The 23,006-nt window shown below is 46.3% G+C and overlaps 1 protein-coding gene across 1 annotated transcript in view; it reads left to right on the top strand.

Moving 5' to 3' along the window:
• Positions 1 to 7,796: 7,796 nt before the first annotated feature.
• Positions 7,797 to 23,006, top strand: part of SLC10A1 (solute carrier family 10 member 1) — a gene marked incomplete at its 5' end in the record, with an annotated part of 54,406 nt that continues 39,196 nt past the window's right edge. The window contains 2 exons of the mRNA XM_082274959.1: positions 7,797 to 7,834; positions 10,340 to 10,717. Of these exons, the coding sequence (XP_082131085.1) occupies positions 7,797 to 7,834; positions 10,340 to 10,717 (416 nt within the window). The remainder of the gene's footprint in view (positions 7,835 to 10,339; positions 10,718 to 23,006) is intronic.

Here is a 23,006-nt window from a genome sequence, read left to right as displayed (position 1 = left end):
GCTCAACAGACAGCCAATCACAGTTAGAATCTCGCCCCTAGGGACACACAAAGCCCCTCCCTCTCAAATAAAGTTAACCCCTTCACTACCAGTGTAATTTTGCAGTAACAGTGCATATGTATAGCACTGATTACTGCAGTAATGTCACTGGTAACCCCAAAAGTGTCAAAAATGTCAGTCAAGGGTCCGATCTGTCCACCGCAAAAAAAATCGCAGATCGCCGCCATTACGCGTTAAAAAAAACAAAACAACAAAAATGACAAAAATCTTTCCCTTTGTTAGTAAACGCGATAACTTTTGCGCAAACCAATCAAAATACACTTTTTGCGATTTTTTTTTTTTTTTTTTTTTTTTTTTTTTTTTTTTTTTTTTTTTTTTTTTTACCAAACATATGTAGCATAAAACAAATTGGCCGAAAATGTTAAAAAATTTGTATTTTTACATTTTTTTGGGGGGGAATTTCATATAAAAAAATGTGAAAAATATTGTTATTTTTGCAAAATTGACGCTCTTTTTTTGTTTATAGTGCATGATCAAAAAATCACACAGGTGATCAAATACCACCAAAAGAAAGCTCTGTTTGTGGGAAAAAAAGGACGTCAAATTCGTTTAGGTACAGCGTCGCACGACCGCGCAATTGTCCGTTAAAGTCACGCAGTGCCGAATCGCAAAATACCCGTTGGTCAGGAAGGGGGTAAAATCTTCCGGGGGTTAAGTGGTTAAAAGCTGATGACAGGGCTGGTTCACACCTATTTTAGGCCTGGTTCACACCTATGCATTTTTAGTGCATTTTCAGTTCTGTCAAAACCCACTACAGTCCATTTAACATGGTTTCCCATGGGTCACGTTCACATCCGTGCATTTTATAGAAAGGGCCAGGGACTCATAGGCTTGGGGCTGGTTCCATAGACTTCAATGGATGAAAAATGTGTATTGAAAAAACGCAAAATGCACCTGGAATATGCAAACTGCACCCTGCATAGGTGTAAACCAGGCCTAAGTAATCTTTTTTAGATCCTGATTCACACTTCTGAATTTTAGGTGCAGGTAAGGAAAAAATGCTTTTCTGACAAATATGACATTTCTTGTTGTTTTTTTTTTTTTGTTTTTTTTTTAATCACATTACTTCCTATCCAAAATTGGGAGTCAAAATTTAAGCATCCCTTGCAAAGGGAGTTTTATTATGGGTTATATACTCTCTTCTGATGCCCCCTCAACACAAAGACCTATTTCCCAACCATTTTTTGCGTACTCTTTGGCAGGCCATTTTCTTAAATTGCACACCTTACGTAGCCTATTTCCAAACCTTGTACCTTTTTTTTTTTTTTTTTTTTTTTTTTTCTTTTTACATTAGGAAAAGGCTTGTAATTAAAATAGTTGCTGTTATTTCAGATTTATTTATAAAATAAATGGCTCAATAATGAGTTTTAAAAGTCATTGAATAATATGGTAAATGACTGCCTTGAATCATAGTGTAATGTAACTCACCAGCTCCAGCAGGCACACTGGGGTTGATTTACTAAAACTGGAAAGTGCAAAAAATCTGGTGAAGCTGTACATGGTAGCCAATCGGCTTCTAACTTTAGCTTGTTCAATTAAGCTTTGACTATTATTTACAATCAGAAACTGACTTCCTGAGGGTGGCCTGAGGGCCCGACATCCTCTAGTGGGCCCAGTGCTGACTGTCTGCCCCCATGGAGCTGGATTGGCATTTGCCATTGAACACCAGAATTGGCAGGTCCGCAACTGGCACCCTGTGCTTTTTACAGATAAGAGCAGGTTCACCCTGTGACAGACTTGAAAGGGTCACAACAAAATAAAAACAGCAAATTCTGCTCTTAGATGCAAACTGTTCTTGAACATGAGCAGTAGAACTTGGAATACATGCCATCTAGAAGTGGATGGGTCACTGGAACACGTCAGCATGGAGGCAGGTCCAGTCTATTTTATCCACTGCAGGTTGTACTCGTTCACAGCTGCGATCCAGTTGGAGGAGAAAGAGAATCATTTCTCTATGGTCTCCTAGGCCAGAGAGAGGCAGCATCCAACTGGATGCTGTCATTCCATGTGACCTTGGTGGCCATCTTGGGTCAGGCAGAGTCTATGAAGGACCCTGGCTCCTGGGCTTGGCATACATTTCACTTGTGGCTAGAGTAGTGTAGCGCTACCCCCGTGATGGCCACATACTGTACCCCAATGGCTGCCCTGACCTTGCAAATCCTCCAACACCTCTGATACTCTGGGTTCCACCATTCTTATTGAGACAAGGATACTTAAGAATACTCAACGTCAGGGGCGTGTCCGGATGTAGAGCGAGCCAGACGTGTGCTGCGAGAGCTCCGGTGAATCCTGTGCCATCCTTACCTTTTATCCTGGTTCCAGCGGTGAATCTTGCCAGTTCTGGGTGCCCTCCTCTCCCGGACCTCTTGGGAAACATTTTGGGATGCCATCCAGGTCCAAATCGTCCACGGCGGCACCGAAGAGGAAGCCGGATCCTCCACAGGCCTCGTGTCCCGACGCCATCTTGGATCGGCTCCGCACGCTGCTGGAAACGTTAGAGATGTCTTCTGATCGGGCGGCTTCTCCATCCCCGGCACCGGCGGCTCAGGGCAGCGACACGGCGATGATCCTTACGGCCATCGAGCATAGTAAGACTTCTCTTTTGGAGCGCATTGATCATTTAGCAGAGGAATGTAATTTCATACGGGCCGATCTTGATAAGATACGGGGCAGGCTGTCTGAGACTGACACTAGGATCTCTGCCACTGAGGACACCTCCACCCAGCACTCTCAGTCCCTGCATTCCCTTCAGCAGACTGTTGCCATGCTTCTTGCCAAAGCGGATGATGCCGAGAACCGCCAACGGCGGAACAATGTCAGGGTGCTGGGCCTGCCTGAAGGGGCTGAGGGGGACCGCCCTGCTGAATTCGCTGAGTCCTTCTTTAAATCCCTGCTCTCCCTTACTGATGTCTCCCCTACATATGTGGTGGAAAGGGCTCATCGGATACCCGGCGCCCCTCCCAGACCATTCCTTGTGCGGTTCCTCAATTATAGGGACCGGGATCGCATCCTGAGTGAAGCCAGGAAAGATGCCACTCTTCCCTTTGAGAATTCTGAAATCCACCTGTACCCGGACTTCTCCGCTGAGTTGCAGAAGAAGACGAGGACTTTCACAGATGTCCGCCGCAGACTCAGGGAGCGGGAAATCAAGTACTCTATGCTCTATCCCAGTCGCCTTAGAGTGCAACATCAGGGTTCTGTGAAGTTCTTTGATGCCCCTGAAGATGCTGATGCTTGGATCCTGACCCTGCACTGAGACCTGTTTGCCTGGGAATCCCTGCATTGATGGTTGGATTTCTCCTCAACTTTTCCATACCTGTGCCCAATGCCCGGCCTCTCCTCGCCTGCCCCCTGGACATTCTGTGCTCCCCATGCTGTTGAGGGAGGAGGTCTATGCCCTGTCTCTCTTGCCCCCATGTAGCCGGACATTGGCTCGGTTTCCTGCCCTGTTCTCATACCCCCCCCCCCTCCCTCCCCCCTCCTCCTGGACCGCTCCGCACCTGGCTTCACTTCCTCCCCTTCCCTTTTTGTTCTGGATGCTTCTGCTGGAGTGCCTACGGATTCATCGGAGCTCTCGGGGATCACTCCCTCCCCTTTGGGTTGTTTTTTTTTTTTTTTTTTTTTTTTAGTTTTGGGGTTGCTACAACCTACGTCCACTGCCCAGATACGGACGCACCTCGGGGCCTCCCTGAGAACTCTGTAGTTCAGTTGACTTCTGTCACAAGTTTGGGGTGTAAACTGTCTAGCTAGTTGTTGGGGTAATGCTGGTCAGTCGGGAGTTTACTGTTGGGCATGGTTCTGTGCCCTGTTGTTTTTCTTTTTGTTTTTTTTCCTTTTTTTTTTTTATTTTTCAGACTGCTCGGTGCTACCACATATCTCTCGGATCTCATGGGTTTCTCTCTCCATATGGGTCCCCCCGTGGCCGATGTTCTGCTCGCTTGATTGGGTAATGTTTTTATATTGTATGTGCTATCCTGCTACGCCAGCTGTGTTTTTGAGGTATCATGGGTTCTACTATTAAAGTTCTTTCTTGGAATGTGCGGGGGTTGAATGACAGAGTCAAACGGTCCCTGATGTTTAAATATTTGACGGCCCATAAGCCCACGATCCTGTTCCTGCAGGAGACGCACCTGACGGGTGCTAAGGTACTTTCTCTTAAGCGTGCCTGGGTTAAACAGGGGTTCCTTGCCACCTATTCCTCGTATTCTAGGGGGGTATCCATTCTGCTCCATAAAGCTCTGCCGTGTGCTGTGGAGCAGGTCATTACTGATCCTGGGGGTCGTTACATTATTCTAATATTGCAAATGTACGTTACTCGCTGGGCCCTTGTCAATATTTATGCTCCTCCGCCCTTTGACTCTGGTATTCTTTATACTGTGTTTGCTAAACTAGCTCCTCTCCAGGTGTCTCATCTCCTGGTGGGTGGGGATTTCAATGCCATTTTAGACGGGGATCTGGATGCGTCCAACTCTTCGAGGGGGGCACATCCGGACCTGGTCGCCTGGGCGGACACCTTTTGGTCTCCAGGAGCTGTGGCGTTGGCGCAACCCACTGGAGAGGGCTTTCTCTCATGTGTCCCCCGCGCATAAGTCTGGGGCTCGCATCAATTTCATGTTTGGTTCTTCCGGGGTCCTCCCCTGGGTCAGGGCGGCCTCCTACCTCCCAGCCGGCCTCTCGGACCACTCTCCCTTGGAGATTTGTGTGGCCCCGGGGGGCGGCCGCGAGCCGGGCGGCTGGCAGCTCACTGGGTGCATGAGCCTAAGATACAGGAGCGGGTGTCTGCTAAATTGTCTGAATATTGGACCATTAACGATCAGTCCGCCTCGGCTGACGTGGTGTGGGAGGCTTGCAAAGCTGTTACCTGTGGTGAATATGTCTCCTCTATCAAGGCGGTACGGGTGGAGGCGGCTTCCCGCACGACTCAGCTGGGGCAGGAGGAAATGGCGGCTGCGGCTCAATTTGCCTCGCAGCCTAGCGATGCATCCTATGCTACGCTGGCATCTGTCAGGAGGGAGTTGCGGTTGCACTACACCTCTCTGGTGCAATTGGGCCATGCACAGTTCCGGGCACGGTTGTTTGAAGCGGGGGACAAGAATGGCAAGCTGCTGGCGAATCTGGTGGCCGACACGCATTCCCAGACGGTGATTCCCGAGATCAAGACGCGGGAAGGGCACCTGGTCACTGACCAGGGGGACATTTTGTCCGAGTTTCACTCCTTCTATAGTGCCCTTTATGATGATCCGGCCTCGGCCCTCGGGATCCCTGTCTGGAGATGCTGGGGGAATTGGACCTCCCGGTGTTGTCTGAGGCAGCTCGGGTAGAGCTGGATCAGCCGCTTCAACTGCAAGAAATCGTGGCTGCCATTTATTCTCTCCCCGGCGGTAAATCGCCGGGCCCAGACGGTCTGCCTGGGGATTGGTACAGGGTGCACTCGGAGGTCTTGGCCCCCAGACTGCATCAGCTGTACCTCCAATGTCTGGAAGCTGATCGCTTCCCTGACAGTATGTACCAGGCGCATATCGTGCTTCTGCCTAAGCCGGGCAAGGACTTGCAGTGTTGCTCGTCCTACCGGCCCATTTCCTTGTTGAACTGTGACCTGAAAATACTCACAAAGGTGCTTGCTACTAGGTTGATGAGAGTCCTGCCAACGCTGATACACACTGATCAGACGGGCTTTATGCCGGGCAAATCCACGGATATCATTCTTAGGAGGGTCCTCACCCATCTTCAGCTGCCGCCTCCGGCTGGCGCAAGGAGGATACTGGTGTCGTTCGACATTGAAAAGGCCTTCGACACGGTTCGCTGACGCTATCTTATGCAAGTCCTGGAGTCCTTTGGTTTTGGCCCGGTTTTTTGTTGTTGGCCTCCTGTACAGTGCGCCCACGGCTTGTATTAAGTTGAGTGGGAAGCTCTCGCCTCCATTTAGTATCAGGCGGGGAACGAGACAGGGCTGCCCGCTGTCCCTGGCCCTCTTTGCTCTGGCCATGGAGCCACTGGCTGTGGCCCTGCGACAGGCATCGGTGGTGCAGGGGATTAGCGTGGGCCCTATAGTGAAAAAATTGGCTCTCTATGCGGATGACCTCATTCTTTTCCTTGCGGAGGCTCTACATATTATGGCCTCCTTCGCTGATGTCTCTGGCCTGCGCACTAATTGGGATAAGTCCCTGGTATTGCCGATCGATGAAGGGGCTGTAGCCTTATGGGACTCGGCGTCCCCGCTACGTTTGACCCGTGCGGTTAAATATTTGGGTATTCATATCTCTCCGGACACCAGGGACTTTCTCAAACTTAATGTGCAGCCCAAGATACTTTAGTGTAAACAACGGTTGCGGGCGTGGTCCCAGTTGCCCCTGTCCCTGATTGGCAGGATCAACTTGTTGAAAATGAAGGTTCTTCCGGTCCTCCTTTATACTCTTCGGCATTCCCCTGTCTGGATTCCGAAGTCTTATTTTGCCCAATTAGACTCTGTAATTTCCACCTTTTTGTGGTCTTCTCGACCTCCTCGATTTAATAAACGGATCCTCCGCCGGCCCAGGACACAGGGGGGGCTTGCCTGCCCTGACTTTTTTACTCCTACTTTTTGGCTGCCATGCTCACCCACGCTCATAACTGGCTTTTGTCGGATGACACCAACTCCTCTGTTATCCTTGAGGCGGCGCATGTGGGTTCCTGCGAGACTCTTTGTAATGCCCTGTACCGGGGCCTAAGAGTTTCCTATCCCCCTCTGACCCCGGCTATGCGAGTGGTGGTGCGGGTATGGACCCAACTGGTCGTTGCGCTGGAGCGGAAGCTGGCCCGCTGGTCTCCGGACACTCCGCTCTGGTTCAACCCCCACTTGGTGGAATTTCTTTCCATCCCGGACCCGGCCCTGTGGGCCACTAGGGGCGTTAAGACCCTGGCAGACATCAGCATTGGCGGGGCTCTGGCTACATTTGATGACCTTAAGGCTAAATTTCAACTTCCCAACTCCTTCTTTTTCAGGTTCCTCCAACTCCGCCATGCCTACCGCGCGCAGTTCCCCTCGCCTGTGGCTGGTCTGGAGCGCAGCGACTTTGAGTCCCAGCTGTGGGACCCTGGTATGCGTCAGCCGCTCTCCACCATCTACAAGGCATTGTTACCATCGGTCCATGCTGGGTTGACGGGACTGCGGGTGGTGTGGAGCGCGGGGGAGGAGGGTTTGGATGATGAGGATTGAGAGGACATTTGGGATAGCTCATTCCAGCCGCTCATCGCGACCAGGGACGTGCTGATCCAATTTAAAATATTGCATAGGATTTATTACACTCCTCACAGGCTACATCGTATTTATCCTATTTATGCACTTTTGCAGACTTTTCTCACATTTTCTGGGACTGCCCGCAGATTGCTTCTTATTGGTTGGAGGTGACCCGTTTTGTATCTAGTCTAGCTTCTATCTCGGTTCCGATGACGGTGGGGGTCTGTCTTCTTGGCCTGGTCGACCAGTTGGCGACGGCCAGGGCGACGAGAACCCTTATCGGAATATTGCTGTTTTATACCAGGAAGGCCATAGTCCTCAAGTGGAAATCTCCTCATTCTCCGACTCTGGGCTTCTGGAAAGGGTTGGTTAATGCGGTGGTTCCGCTGTACAAGGCGACCTATATCTCTAGGAATTGCCCTAAGAAATATGAAAAGGTCTGGCGAGTCTGGGTGGATTCCAGATCCACGGTTGACGAGCGAGACTCTGAGCCTGACGCGGCCTGAACTCTGGTGGGACCATGGGGAGAGAGAACAGGGATTACTTGTTCCTGTCAAAGTATTGGGTTGCCTTGCTAATGTTGATTCTTGATTGAGGGTGCTGAGCAGTGTGGTTGCGGGTTGTTCTGGGTGGGTTTTTCTGGGGTTATGTTATTGTCTGTTGGCCGGGGTATGCCCCCTTATGGCCTTGTTTTTCTATGTGCTTAAACTTAATAAACAGAATTTTCAAAAAAATAAAAAAAAAAAAAAAGAATACTCAACGTCAAAATATATCAGTTGAATCTTCTTTTTTACTGAAGGATTAATAGCAAAGAAATTCAGCAATATAAACTTGTTACTTGCAAGAAATTTACTACGGAAAATAACCCTGAAAGCAGGGACCATCAAAAAATGGTAACCAATTGAAATACTGTAAGAACACCTACTGTATACATATCCAACAGATTCTGCCCTGTTTAGGATCTATGGTTACATGCCAAAGAAGGACAGAGGAATGACCAGGTTCGTGTCAGACCACTCCCTTCTGTACCCTGACTCCACAGTCTCAATAGCGCGTAGACTCAAATAAAACCATATAACCCTTAAGTCCTTAGCCCCGCTCTTTAGTAAATAGAGTCCTGGGTTGAAGAGTGGGCCCTTATGGCAGCAGTAGCTCTTATCCCTTGTGTGGGGGAATATGCTGTAGTCCTTTAGAGGAAAAGTCTTGCGTCCTTAGCTAGTCTTTTGAAGTGTCCTGAAAAGCAGGGTGACTTTATGCTGCTTGTCAGGACACCTCAAGCACGCTTTAACACTGTGTGGCTGCCCAGCAAATGTGGTAAAATGTTTTCTTACAAGCTTAGTTAGAGGGAACAAGATCAGTGTCTGCATGCAGTGTCATTTGTTATAGCAAGATGGGCAAGTGGGCAAGATAAGCAATCCCGGTGGTCTTCAGTTTGCCAAAGCTGGCGTGGAAGCTCCGCGGCAGGCCCCATGCAGGTTCTAGCTCATAGAATAGCCCTCGACCTTGTGCTACAGTCCAGCTGGATCTGGAGTGGATGCAGTGGAAATGGCTTCCAGGCTGCCACTAACAGGTGTAGCTGGCAGCGGATGCACCCGCACTCCCTGATGATGTGTGTCTCTCTCTCCCTCTACCTTACAGGCCTCAAAGTGGCCACAGTACTGCTTGCAGGTCCACGCTGGGGGCCCCAAGAGACTGGCCCCTTCTCCCAGAATTCTGTTCTCATCCTCCAGCCGGGTGGAACTTATAGTCCCCATGCACCTGAGTTCAATGTAGATTTGAGCTCTTAGACTACATGTCCCATGATCCTCCACTCTTCTGTAAGTTTTCACTCACTCTGCATTCAGAATGTGACCAGGCAGATTTCAGGCTGAGCACTAGAGAGAGCAGCCTCACTGTGGCAGATGCTGTAGCGTGTCCTTTGATAAAACAGACAATTAAGGCAGCTCCTGGCTACAGTAGGGACAGGTCATCCGTCCGTCGGGAACAGTGCTTGGCGTTAGGCAGAGGTTCCAATTGAATTGGGAAAGTGCAGGGACACGCCATCTGCCTGGAAGCCTCCCCACTTGGGTATGGACCAGAATTCTGCCCCTCGAGACCGACACTGTTGGCACACCTGAGACCTTCTGCTACTACTCTTCCCTGTTGCGTCCTGTGAGTGCTCCTGGTAAGGTTGCCCTTCTGCCAGGCTTGTTGTGTATTGCTGAACTTCAATTTCAATACAGTTCTGTTTCCTGCATCTGGACTCTTCTGGGTTTTCTGTCGTTGAACCATGCTGCACCTACCCACACAATCTATTTAGCTGCCACTCCAAACAACTGCCCACTCACACAGATCATTGCTGCTTGTTAATGGCTATGCATTATGAGGTCAGGTGAAGGAGCCATGTCATTATTCATCTTTTAAGGCTTTTACTGGATAGCCATGCAGTGGAGTACTTTGATGCATGCGATGGAGCATTGTTCTAAATGAATATCATGGTCTTGAAAGATGCAGACTTTTTTTCCTGTACCACTGCTTGAAGAAAGTGTCGTCTTAAAAGTTGGCAAAAGGTTTGTGAGTTGATTTGAGTCCATTTTTAACCTGAAAAGGTCCAGCTAGGTCATCTTTAATACCAGTTTATACCAGTACCCCACCTGTACCTTGCTGGTGTCTGAGTCAAAGTGGAGCTCTGTGCCAATTACGGATCCAGCCACAGGCCCATCCATCTGGTCCATCCAGATTTACTCATTTCATCAGTCTGTTAAAACTTTGAAAAATCCTGTCTTTGGATACTTCTTTGCCAAGTCTTGATGTTTCAACTTGTGTCTTGTTCAGTGGTAGTCGGGTTTCAGCCTTCCTTACCTTGGCAATGTCTCTGAGTACTGAACACCTTGTACTTCTGAGCACTCCAGGTAGGTTGCAGTTCTGGAATATGACAGCACTGGAGAATAATGGGTTCCTGGTAGCTTCACATTTGATTCTTCTTTGGCAATTAATTTGCGTCTTTTTTTTTTTTTTCTGGAATGCCAGATTTAAATGTAAACATTTTAAAAATGTACTGTTACTTTTCTATTTTTCTTACAGTTCTGTAGTCATGAATGGAACCGGAGAGCAAGATCAGGGCTTTGAAGGGCTCAGAATTTTTAATGGCACTCTCTCAAGCCAGAAGGTACTTGGTTCTATATTGGATTCAAGTGTGATTCTTCTACTGGTTGTCGTCATGATGTCTCTTGGCTGTACTTTGCAACTCTCAGAACTCAAGAAGTATATTCTGAAACCTAAAGAGGTTGGAATTGCCGTCATTGCTCAGTATGGGATCATGCCATTATCTGCCTTCTCTTTGGGGCGTGTTTTCCACCTAAATGCAATGGAATCAATTACTATACTTATTTGTGGCTGCTGTCCTGGAGGAAATCTTTCCAACATCTTTACTTTGGCTATTGGCGGCAATTTGAATCTAAGGTAAGCATGTAGTTCTTTGTTACAAGATGATGAGTTTTTTTATTTCAAGGCCTATTTATCATTTTTTATAACCTTTGCCCACAATATCACATTTCAGAGCTAGGAATGGGTCTCGATGGGATATTAAAAAAAAATATTTCCATATGATCAGTATTTCCTATGATCAAGTTAAAGAGAAAGTATCCTAAAAAATGCTTTCGCTATTCTGTCACTAATGGACAAAGTGCATGTAGTACTTTGTCCAATGTTGCTGTGTGCCATATGCTGCATTAGTAACTGGAACCCCTGAAGAAGTTGGCATGCCACATGGTCTTCTAGAGCCATCCTGGTAGGCTGGCAAGGCGGACTGCCCTGGGGCCTGCTTTGAGGGCAACAGCACCCGTACAGTATATGGCTGCAGCTGGGCCAGGGCGCGTCATGTCAACTGCGCATACACCCAGGCTCGGGAAAGCCCGTACAAGCTCGCCCATTTTTGGGTAGGTGGGTGCATGCGCAGTGATGTAATGGCGCCAGGTGGTGCTATTTTTAAAAGGAAGGCACTGATCTTGGACTGGGCAGTGAAGCGCACCTCTCTACACCAGGGCTGGGTAAGACTGGACCCCGCCGCAGTCTCTGACCTCTCCTGTACCATGTCTGCACAGCCTCTGACCTCTCCTGTACCATGTCTGCACAGCCTCTGACCATCGCTTGTCTTTTATCATGTCTGCAGTCTCTGAGGGGGAATCTGGAGAGGAGTCAGGAGTAGGAGTGCCGCCGGGGACGATGGTTATGGGAGAAGTCAGACATGTGTGGACTGCGGAGAGGAGACTATAGGATAAAACCAGAGCCACCAAGCTGGAGCAGACTTACTGAGCCCTGCATTTGGGAGGAGGTCAGTGACAGCCATGCCAGATCAGTCTAAGGGGGGGGGGGTCAGTGATATAAGGGGGGAGTGAATACAATAATGTAAGGGTGCACTGATATAAAGATGTTACCCCCTTATATCTGTAACCCCCCCCTTACCTTAGTGTATTCTTTCTGCGGAAGGTGGTCTCTGATATAAAGAGGAACCCCAGGAACTCTGGAAATGTGACCAGAGTCTGCAGGATTCCCCCTTACAGTGCAAGGGGGAACTCTGTAGACTCTGATGTAAAGGCAAACTTTGATTACTCTTTATTCTGGCAATATATCACCATAGCAATAAGTGGACTATTCTTGATAATTGCTCCATTTTTAACTGGAATTTGTGTGTGTGTGTGTGTATATGTATGTATGTATGTATGTATATATATATAATATTAGATTATATGGTCCTTCCCTTTTTGTGTTCGTTTGGGGACTATACTACGGTCTGAGGATCCTGGATTTTTTTGTTGTTGTTCTATCTCTCACTGTTAAAATAAACCTACCATTAAAATTAATGACCATTTTTTTGTCAGTGGGCAAACGTACAAAATCAGCAGGGGATAAAATAATTTTTTTCTGTTACTGTATATGATACAGACTGACAATAGTATTAACACAGCAGGCTTTGTTTTTGTCCAAACTGTCCCCTGTAATGTGGTAATGTAATGTAGTACAGTGCTCAGCATAAATTAATAAACCCCAGATTTGTCAGAAAACTTTTCCTTTCCTTTCAGAATCAACATTTTCCATGGGACACCATACAATAATAATACTCCCACAAATGCGGGCCATTGATTGCAACCAATATTTGTTAATTTGCACACACAAAAAAGTATTTTTCCTAACCAATTCATTCAAGATCCTGTTGCCAAAACAAATACATCCTAATCAAAGTCCTAGCAGGAAGGCTATATTTTAGAAAACAAAATCCTAATTACAAAGAATTCTACAGGTGAGTCTAATTATTCATTAACCACTTGCCTACTGTGCTCTTATACCCCCTTCCTGACCAGGCCAATTTTCAGCTTTCAGTGCTGTCGCACTTTGACAATTAGAGACATTTCAAACGGGGCGGACCGTTTTTTGATCCGCTCTGGCACTTTTTTTTTTTTTTTTTTTTACGGACACGGATGACACTTGTCATCCGGTCCGTATGTCCGTTTATCATCCCATCCATTTGCGGATGATAAACAGGGATAATGTATGTCAATGGGATTGCGGATGTCAGCGGATGACACCACAGACATCAGTTTTTGCTTCCGTTCCGTTTTTTTAAACGGAAGAAAAATGGGGTTCTTTCCGTTCCAAAAAACGGAACTGATGGTAAAGGACCCAAATCGGATGTCAGCGGATGACATCCGCAATCCCATTGACATGCATTATTTTCGCTTTTCATCCGCAAAAAAATGGGATGAAAAACGGACATACGGACCGCCCGTGTGAAGGACCCTTACTCAGTTATGCAACACTGTACCAAAATTTTTGTCCTTTTTTTTTTTTTTTTCACACAAATAGAATCTTTGGTGGTATTTAATCACCACTGGGATTTTTTGATAGGCTCCTGCTACCGGAAACGCAATCAATTTACAATTTGTTAAAAGGCCCCACCCTTCCCTCAGGCCCTCAATTTAGATTGTGTTTCTTCCTACAACGGAACGTTTGTTGTGTTACTGACCTGCAGACTCTGTGAGTCGAATGGAACCCCTGTAAGCCAGGTTCTGCAGAAGGCCACAGGTCCCTCCGGGGGTCATTATGAGCGGAGCTTAACCTGCTGCCTGTCCAGGCTTCTTACAGGCGGCCCACAGATGTATAAGCCGTCGGCCACCTGCAGTGTTTCCTTCAGGTCTTGTTTTCCGGTATCAGCAGCTCTCCTCCGCAAAAGATTTTGAATTTCCCGCCGGACGGGCGCTTTAAGCCTCGTCTCCAAACCGGAACTTCCGGTACAACGTCACAGCCGCTACGTCAGACGTGCGCGACATGGGGAAGAAGAAGAACATGGAGGAGACGCCGAAACCACTTACTATTGGAAAAGCAGACTCCAAGGCTATCGCAGCTCGGTTATCTGCTGGGGAAATGAAGCCCTCCACGACTCCTCCTCCGGGGAAGGAGGAGGAGAGGCCGCTCCAGGTGTCGGCAGCAAAGCCCAGGTTGGAACAGGGTAAGTGCTGGAATGTATCCTTTATTGGGATTATGCCTTAAAAGTCTGCTGGTTACCGACACAAAAAATGCCTGGAAGCTGTTACATTTTCCTGACCCTAGTCGAACTTATTTCTGTTCTTTCTATGGTCCTCATGTTGTTTTTATATTAGGAAGAATGATACTTGTACTGCTCTGTATCCTGTCTTCCAGAATCCCCGAGCGGTTCACAAGGAACCTCTGCTAATACCCCAGCATTAGCAGGCCCTGTGGTTCATAAGAAGTGTGGTAATTGTGCAGATAAGTTGTCCAGCTCACACACTAAGCCTTTCTATTATAGATGTATATACAGTGGGTACGGAAAGTATTCAGACCCCCTTAAATTTTTCACTCTGTTATATTGCAGCCATTTGCTAAAATCATTTAGGTTCATTCTTCTTCCTCATGAATGTACACATAGCACTCCATACTGACAGAAAAACACAGAATTGTTGACATTGTTGCAGATTTATTAAAAAAGAAAAACTGAAATATCACATGGTCCTAAGTATTCAGACTCTTTGCTGTGACACTCCTATATTTAACTCAGGTGCTTTCCATTTCTTCTGATCATCCTTGAGATGGTTCTACACCTTCATTTGAGTCCAGCTGTGTTTGATTATACTGATTGGACTTGATTAGGAAAGCCACACACCTGTCTATATAAGACCTTCCAGATCACAATGCATGTCAGAGCAAATGAGAATAATGAGGTCAAAGGAACTGCCTGAAGAGCTCAGAGACAGAATTGTGGCAAGGCACAGATCTGGCCAAGGTTACAAAAAGATTTCTGCTGCACTTAAGGTTCCTAAGAGCACAGTGGCCTCCATATTCCTCAAATGGAAGATGTTTGGGACGACCAGAACCCTTCCTAGAGCTGGCCGTCCGGCCAAACTGAGCTATCGGGGGAGAAGAGCCTTGGTGAGAGAGGTAAAGAAGAACCCAAAGATCACTGTGGCTGAGCTCCAGAGATGCAGTCAGGAGATGGGAGAAAGTTGTAGAAAGTCAACCATCACTGCAACCCTCCACCAGTCGGGGGGCTTTATGGCAGAGTGGCCCGACGGAAGCCTCTCCTCAGTGTAAGACACATGAAAGCCCGCATGGAGTTTGCTAAAAAACACCTGAAGGACTCCAAGATGGTGAGAAATAAGATTCTCTGGTCTGATGACGCCAAAATAGAACTTTTTGGCCTTAATTCTAAGCGGTATGTGTGGAGAAAACCAGGCCCTGCTCATCACCTGTCCAATACAGTCCCAACAGTGAAGCATGGTGGTGGCAGCATCATGCTGTGGGGGTGTTTTTCAGCTGCAGGGACAGGACGACTGGTTGCAATCGAGGGAAAGATGAATGCGGCTAAGTACAGGGATATCCTGGACAAAAACCTTCTCCAGAGTGCTCTGGACCTCAACAAGACAATGACCCTAAGCACACAGCTAAAATAACGAAGGAGTGGCTTCACAACAACTCCGTGACTGTTCTTGAATGGCCCAGCCAGAGCCCTGACTTAAACCCAATTGAGCATCTCTGGAGAGACCTAAAAATGGCTGTCCACCAACGTTTACCATCCAACCTGACAGAACTGGAGAGGATCTGCAAGGAGGAATGGCAGAGGATCCCCAAATCCAGGTGTGAAAGACTTGTTGCATCTTTCCCAAAAAGACTTCTGGCTGTATTAGATCAAAAGGGGGCTTATACTAAATACTGAGCAAAGGGTCTGAATACTTAGGACCATGTGATATTTCAGTTTTTCTTTTTTAATAAATCTGCAACAATGTCAACAATTCTGTGTTTTTCTGTCAGTATGGGGTCCTATGTGTACATTCATGAGGAAGAAGAACTAACTTAAATGATTTTAGCAAATGGCTGCAATATAACAAAGAGTGAAAAATTTAAGGGGGTCTGAATACTTTCCGTACCCACTGTATAAATTGGCAGGAAAAGAAACTACAGGACTAATGAAAGATTTCATTAAAACAATGCAGGAAGAAATGTTGTCTACAATTAGAACAGTACATTCCTCCTTCGGAACGCCTAGTATAGTGGAACCTATAGATCCTTCTTCAATGCAAGGTACCTCTTCCCAAAAAAGCTCTCTACCTAAAGCAGGACCTTCAGGTCTTACACCTGCCTCCCAAAGTCTTCCCTCAGCTCAGACTAGGGAAGAAGGCAGGCTGTCACTAGAAGAAAGCCGCTCAGATGGTGAAGGGAACCAGGACTCAGAGACTCCAGCAGAACTAGAACCATCCAGGAACCTATTCAAGAGAATGCAGGGTCTCCTTCAGGCCATTTATACCTCAGAAGAGATACCTGATTTGCCGAAAGAAACCACGGCACAAGATAAACTCTATAAAGGACTGGGAGAGAGCCCTTCTAGAGTTTTTCCCATTCATTGAAGACTCTAATTCTTCAACAATGGCAGCTACCTGAGAACAGGCTGAATAAAGGGAATTCTTGCAAAAGGAGGTTTCCCTTTAAAGTGGAAGACACAGGCAAATTCCTAAAAAAGTCCAAAACTGGATGCCCCCCTAGCACAAGTATCTAAAAAGTCAGTCCTCTCTTTCCTAGATGCAGGCAGCATCAAGGATGCTATGAACAGAAAAGCTGAGACTTTACTGGGAAAAGCCTGGGATGCCAATGCAGCTGCTATGGCTTCAGGTCTGACCGCCTCTTGTGTGGCAAGAAACGCTTTTTTCTGGGCTGACAGACTAAGTAAAAATTTACTTCAGACAAAAACTCAGGATATCCAAGATTCCTTATCAATAATAGGAAAAGTGATGGCCTATTTAGCAGATGCTGCGGTAGAGTCGGTCGTAGCCTCTGCAAAAACAGGAGCCCTCCTGAACACAGCCAGAAGAGCCATATGGCTTAAGGAATGGGAAGGGGATCTCACCTCAAAGTCCAAGCTCTGCGGTCTCCCGTTTGAGGGAACCCTTCTGTTTGGATCAGGGTTGGATGATGTCCTTTCCAGATCCTCAGAAAAAGGAAATAAATTTCCTACGAAACCTAGAGAGACTAACAGAAAATGTTTTAGTGGCCCCAGGGATAATAAACAACAGGGAAGAAAAAGGGAACCAGCAAAGAACTTGAACTTGCGGAAGGGAAAATCAAGAAATAGCATTTTCCCCTCCACCTCCTCTACAAGTAACAGTAAATGACTCAAAGATCAAAATGGGGGAAGACTAAACCAGTTTCTTTCCAGCTGGGAGGAAATAGCAGTCTCCCCATTTATCCTAAATATCATAAAAGAAGGCTATCGACTAGAATTCACCACGATTCCCCCCCCCCCCCCCAACTATAACACTCACTCAGATCCCCAAGGAAATACTTCCTTAGGGATCCAGGAACTGGCAGAACAGTTGGTAATCATCCCAGTACCAAGAGAGCAACTTTTCCAGGGGTTTTACTCCCATGTGTTTGTGGTCCCAAAACCCTCAGGGAAACATCGCCTAATAGTAAACTTGAAAAATCTCAACAAATTCCTTCTTTACCAAAAATTTGCTATAGAAACTATATACCCAGTAAGGAAGAACTTACTGAAAGATGTGTTCATGACAACACTGGATCTCAAATATGCATACCTGCATGTTCCTATCCAATAGGAACATCAGCCCTTTCTGAGATTTGCCATAGTGACAAAAGAGGGAACTACTCACTGGCAGTTCAGAGCACTGCCTTTTGGGCTAACATCCAGTCTGAGAATCTTTACCAAGATCCTAGAGGAAGCAGTAGCTCACCTACACATCCAGGGAATAGCCCTGATCCCTTACTTGGACGATCTGCTGATCTTTTCCAAGTCAGAAGCCCAAGTAAGGGTGGATACCCAGCAGGTGATAAGCTTCCTACAGAAGTTAGGATGGCTTATAAACTGGGAAAAGTCGTCCCTGGAGCCAACTCAGATACAGATTTTCCTAGGATTCCGAATAGATTCAGCGCTGCAGAAACTCTTTCTTCCCAAAGAAAAGAGGGGAAAAAATAGTTTCGGCAGTACAAAACCTAGAGTACTCACCTTGTTCCAGGAGAGAAATCCTAAAAGTATTAGGCCTCATGTCAGCCAGCATCCCAGCCATTGTGTGGGCACAACTCCACGCCAAAGAGCTACTCTTCTTCCATCTGTCCTCTTGGGACAGAAGGACAGATTCTCTAGACGAACTGGTCAACCTCACTCCACAGGTTCAGTCTTCCCTGGAGTGGTGGACCAATCCAAACAACCTATCGGAAGGCAGACCTTGGGGTCAATGGGATCCGGTGAAGATTACCACGGATGCCAGTACCAGAGGATGGGGGGCTCACCTAGAAGGGGCACAAGCTCAGGGAATCTGGGGCAAGAGAACAGCTCAAGCCTCAACCAACTTCAGGGAATTGAGGGCAGTGGAAAAAGCACTAAAAGCTTTCCAAAAATTCATCCTCAACAGAGAAGTCCTAATATTGTCAGACAACACCACAGCTGTGGCCTATCTGAATTGGCAAGGAGGGACCAGATCAAAAACCCTTCTCACCCTGGCACAACGCATCCTGGGTTGGACCGAAGGGAGGATAATCTCTCTAGTAGCCGTCCATATCAAGGGAAAGGACAACCTACAGGCAGACTTCCTCAGCCGCAGAAGGAGAATGGGAAAGAAGTCCCAAAATCTTCCAGTTAGTGGTAGAGAGGTTTGGTCGACCAGAGATAGACCTGTTTGCCTCAGCTCAAAACAAGAAGGTAGAGAAATTATTTTCCCTCTCCAGGTCCAAAGGGACGGGCGGTCTAGATGCTCTAGCCCAGCCATGGAAATTCAATACGGCCTATGCCTTCCCTCCTTTGATGCTAATTCCCAGAATCCTTCAGAAACTGAACAGGTCTCGAACCTGAAACTAATTCTAATTGCCCCTTGGTGGCCCAAAAGGCCATGGTTCACCATTCTGAAAGCCATGTCAATAGCTTGCCCTTGGCATCTTCCAGTCTCCCCAGACCTTCTGTCACAGGGACCAGTACAGTCTCAGGATCCAGGATTCTTCCATCTGGCAGCCTGGTTTCTGAACGCCAACTGCTTAGAGAAAAGGGATGCTCAGATAGAGTGGTAAATACTCTTTTACTGAGCAGAAAACCAGTCGCTAGAAAAATGTATCTGGAAGTATGGGAAAAATGTTGGATCTGGCAGGGGCAAAAGGGTTTTGCCTCTACCTCTACTCCCACAATTCTTGAATTTTTGCAAGATGGAGTAGATAAGGGTGTGGCGGTTAACACCCTTAGGGTACAAATAGCGGCTCTTTCGGTAGTCTGGCAAAAGAGCCGTTAATCAAAATATTTCTGTTAGCTAGAAGTAGGGTTACCCCCTATTAATAGAGACAGGTTTACCCCTTGGGACCTGAATAGGGTCTTAGAGAAATTATCTAAGGCCCCCTTTGAACCTTTAAAAGAAATCTCATTTAAGTTTCTGTCTATAAAAGTGGCTTTTTTGTTAGCCATTACTACAGCAAGGAGAATTGGTGATCTACAGGCTCTTTCTATTAAAGTACCTTTTTTTAGTGGTCTTCCCAGATAGGATCGTCCTAAAGCCAGACCCCTTGTATCTACCTAAGGTAGCATCCTCTTTCCATAGGACACAGGAGATGAATCTACCTTCCTTCTGTGATAAACCAAGAAATAAGAAAGAAAGGGAATTCCACTGCATTGATGTAAGAAGAGTTCTTCTCACTTATTTAGAAAGAACAAAAACCTTCAGGAGATCAAATCACCTTGGTCCTTCACTCTGGACCTAGAAAGGGGTTACAGGCTTCTAAGCCTTCAGTATCTAGGTGGATTAGACAAGCAATTACCACCTCTTATGAGTTATCAGGTGTCCCTGCCCCAACAAAAGATAAGGCACAGTCAACGAGAGCCATTGCTACATCCTGGGCTGAAAAGGCCAGAGCATCATGGGAGCAGATCCGTACTGCAGCCACCTGGTCCAGTCATGACACCTTCCTGAAGCATTATCGTGTTGAAATACTGTCTCAGCAAGACCTAGCCTTTGGCCGAAAGGTCTTACAGGCAGTGGTCCCACCCTAAGGTAGGCATAAAGGATCTCTATTATCCTCTCACTGTTGGGCTGTCCTGGAAGACGAGGAGAGAAAACCTACCGTTAGTTCACCGTAACGGTCTTTCTTCCGAGTCTTCCAGGACGGCCCGCCTACCCGCCCTTGTTAAAAGGGTGCATAGTAGGATATACTTAGGTGGTAAGTACCTATAGAATTATTAGAACATTTCCCTCGTAATTGGTTGTGGAAGATACTTTATTACAACTGAGGGAAGGGTGGGGCTTTTTAACAAATTGTAAATTGATTGTGTTTCCGGTAGGAGGAGCCTATCATCTCTCAATGTTGGGCCTTCCTGGAAGGCTGGGAAGAAAGACCGTTACCGGTGAACTAACGGTAGGTTTTCTTTGTCTGTTAGAAAATTTTGCAAATTTAGTCCTTTTTTTTTGTTTTGTTTTTTTTTGTTTTTTTTTTTTTTTTAATTTTTGGCAAAAAATATACTGCTACATATTTTTGATAAAAATAACAAAAATCAGTGTATCTTTGGTCTTTGTGAAAACTGATCACGCCTGATGGCCTATCTCATTTCTTGAGACACTAAAGTGGGGTATACACTATAAGAAAATTGGGCGAACGATCGATTCACAGCAAATCGTAACTGATGAATGAAAATTCTCATACGACAAGGGCTTCCTTTTTTTTTTTTTTTTTTTTTTTTTTTAATGTTTCTGATAATGCACAGTCATTTCTGATTTTTCTTGTATAAAAATCGTTTACAAAAGGTACACATTACCAATTGTGGACCGCTCCATGATTTACTGCGGCAGGGCGGCTCGGCTGCGCATAATCACGTAGATCTACTTGATTATGTGCATGCTGTTTCGCTGATTAGACACAGCGGGAGGCAGAACACGGGAGGAGCGGGCTCGATCGCCGCTGGCCTCCCACAATCTTCGGCAATACTGACTGAAGGGCCGTCTGGAATGTAAACAATGCAAGACGGCTCTCCTGTCAGAGAGGCCAGGAAAGATCGTGTGATTTAGCTAAGCTAAAAGTCCATAAATCTATCCCGTGTTTGTAAACGCTATAACTTTTGCGCAAACCAATTTTACGCTCTTTTGGGATTTTTTTTAACCAAAAATATGTAGCAGAATACAAATTGGCCTAAACCAATTAAAAAAAAAATTGATTTTTAAAACCTTTTTATTGGGAATGTTTTAGAGCAGAAAGTAGAAAATATTGGTGTTTTTTCAAAATTGACGCTCTTTTTTTTTTTTTTTTTTTGTTTTGTTTATAGCGCAAAAAACGAAAAATCCCTGAGGTGATCAAATACCAAAAAAAAGCTCTATTTGTGGGGGGAAAAAAAGGACATCAATTGTATTTGGGTACGGCGACGCAGGACCGCGCAATTGTTAAAGTAATGCAGTGCCGAATTCCAGGGCTGAAGTGGTTAAACTAAAATCTTTTTTTTTTTTTTTTTTTCCCCATACAAGAAAAATTTTGGAATCGGCTGTCAAAAGTTGTGTACACACTATACGAAAATTTTTTGGACAAAAATGTTTGACCGATTTTTATATGGTGTGTACTACAATCCAGGACAGTACTAATACCCCCCCCCCCCCCATGACCCATTTTAGAAAAGTAGACAAACCAAGGTATTAAGTAAGCGGCATGGTGAGGTGGTGTTTTAAGTTTATTTTTTTCCCACAATCCTTTGATTGAAGGAAATGAAGACTTCCCCCCACAAAATGTGTTCTATTAACATGTTGTTTCTCTCACACGGCATATGCATACTTGCAACTACACCCGAAACACATTCTGCTACTCCTCCTGGGTATGGCGATACCACAGCCTGGGCACATAGAGAGGCCCAACGTGCATGGAGCACCGTCAGGTGTTCCAGGGACATTACAGTATCACTGATGAGTCGTCGTCTTCTTTTTCTTTCTTCTCGCGCTCCACTACTGCGATCTGGGAATTTCAGACCTTTTACCAGGACATGTACGTCACTACATTACCCTTTGGTCTGTGCCCTGAAATGCTGACATCTCTCTTAGACCCATTGACTCTGAGAGGTCTCACTTAGGACCTCTTCCGTGGTGATTGGGTGGACTAACTGTGATCAGTTCCCTCTCAATGGGAAAAGGCCCCAGGTCCTGATTGCTTGCCAGTTGAATTCTATAAGAAGCATGCTAACATATTGGACCCCCTTACTTGCTTCCTTATACACCCACTGTCTTAAGAATGGCGCTCTTCCCTCTATGGCAGATGCCCATGTCCTTCAGATCCACGAACCCACTAAGGAGCCAAAAATGTGTACCTCCTATAGACCCACTGCACTCCTTAAAACTGCCTCAAAATTCTCAAACTTTTCACTAACAGACTTAATCCCTTATTACCCTCCATTATAGATTCGGACCAAATTGGTTTCATGGCTCATGAATCTACTGACCTTAATCTTCGTAGACTCTTTACCAATCTTCATGCAAATCATGACAACTAGGGCACTAGAGTGTTTGCCTCTCTTGACATAGAGAAGGTGTTTGATTCGATAGAATGGCCTTTCCAGTGGGATTCCCACTGGTATTTATTCAGCGGCTACAAACGATATTCATTTGGCAACGCCTGCCATTTGCTTGGGAGGTCGCTTGTCTCCTTACCAGTGGCGGCTGGTGAAGTTTTAAGATGGGGGGGCGCAAGACCCCGCCCTTCTATTTTGGCCCCTCCCATTTCTCAGAAGCCACACCCCTTATAGACCCCACCCATTTTGTCCCCTGTATTTTGCTTGCGTGAACCAATTCTCCCAATATATCACATATTAAGGGCTCCATCAGTACTAGTATATCCCATAATAGGGAGCAGGGGCCCTATTATGGGATACACTGACAGAGTGGCACAAACCCCACAGTACAGACCCCCTAGCACAGACCACACAGTACATTCCCCCTTTCAATGCAGTGACCAGCGTACATGCCCCCTTTCAATGTAGTGACCAGCGTACATACCCCCTTTCAATGTAGTGACCAGCGTACATGCCCCCTTTCAATGTAGTGACCAGCGTACATACCCCCTTTCAATGCAGTGACCAGCGTACATGCCCCCTTTCAATGTAGTGACCAGCGTACATACCCCCTTTCAATGTAGTGACCAGCGTACATACCCCCTTTCAATGCAGTGACCAGCGTACATACCCCCTTTCAATGCAGTGACCAGCGTACATGCCCCCTTTCAATGT

This window comes from Pelophylax lessonae (assembly GCF_965119305.1).
Source record: "Pelophylax lessonae genome assembly, chromosome: 13".
In the NCBI taxonomy this organism is placed as follows: Eukaryota; Metazoa; Chordata; class Amphibia; order Anura; family Ranidae; genus Pelophylax; species Pelophylax lessonae.
This window is presented reverse-complemented; position numbering and strand designations above follow the sequence as displayed.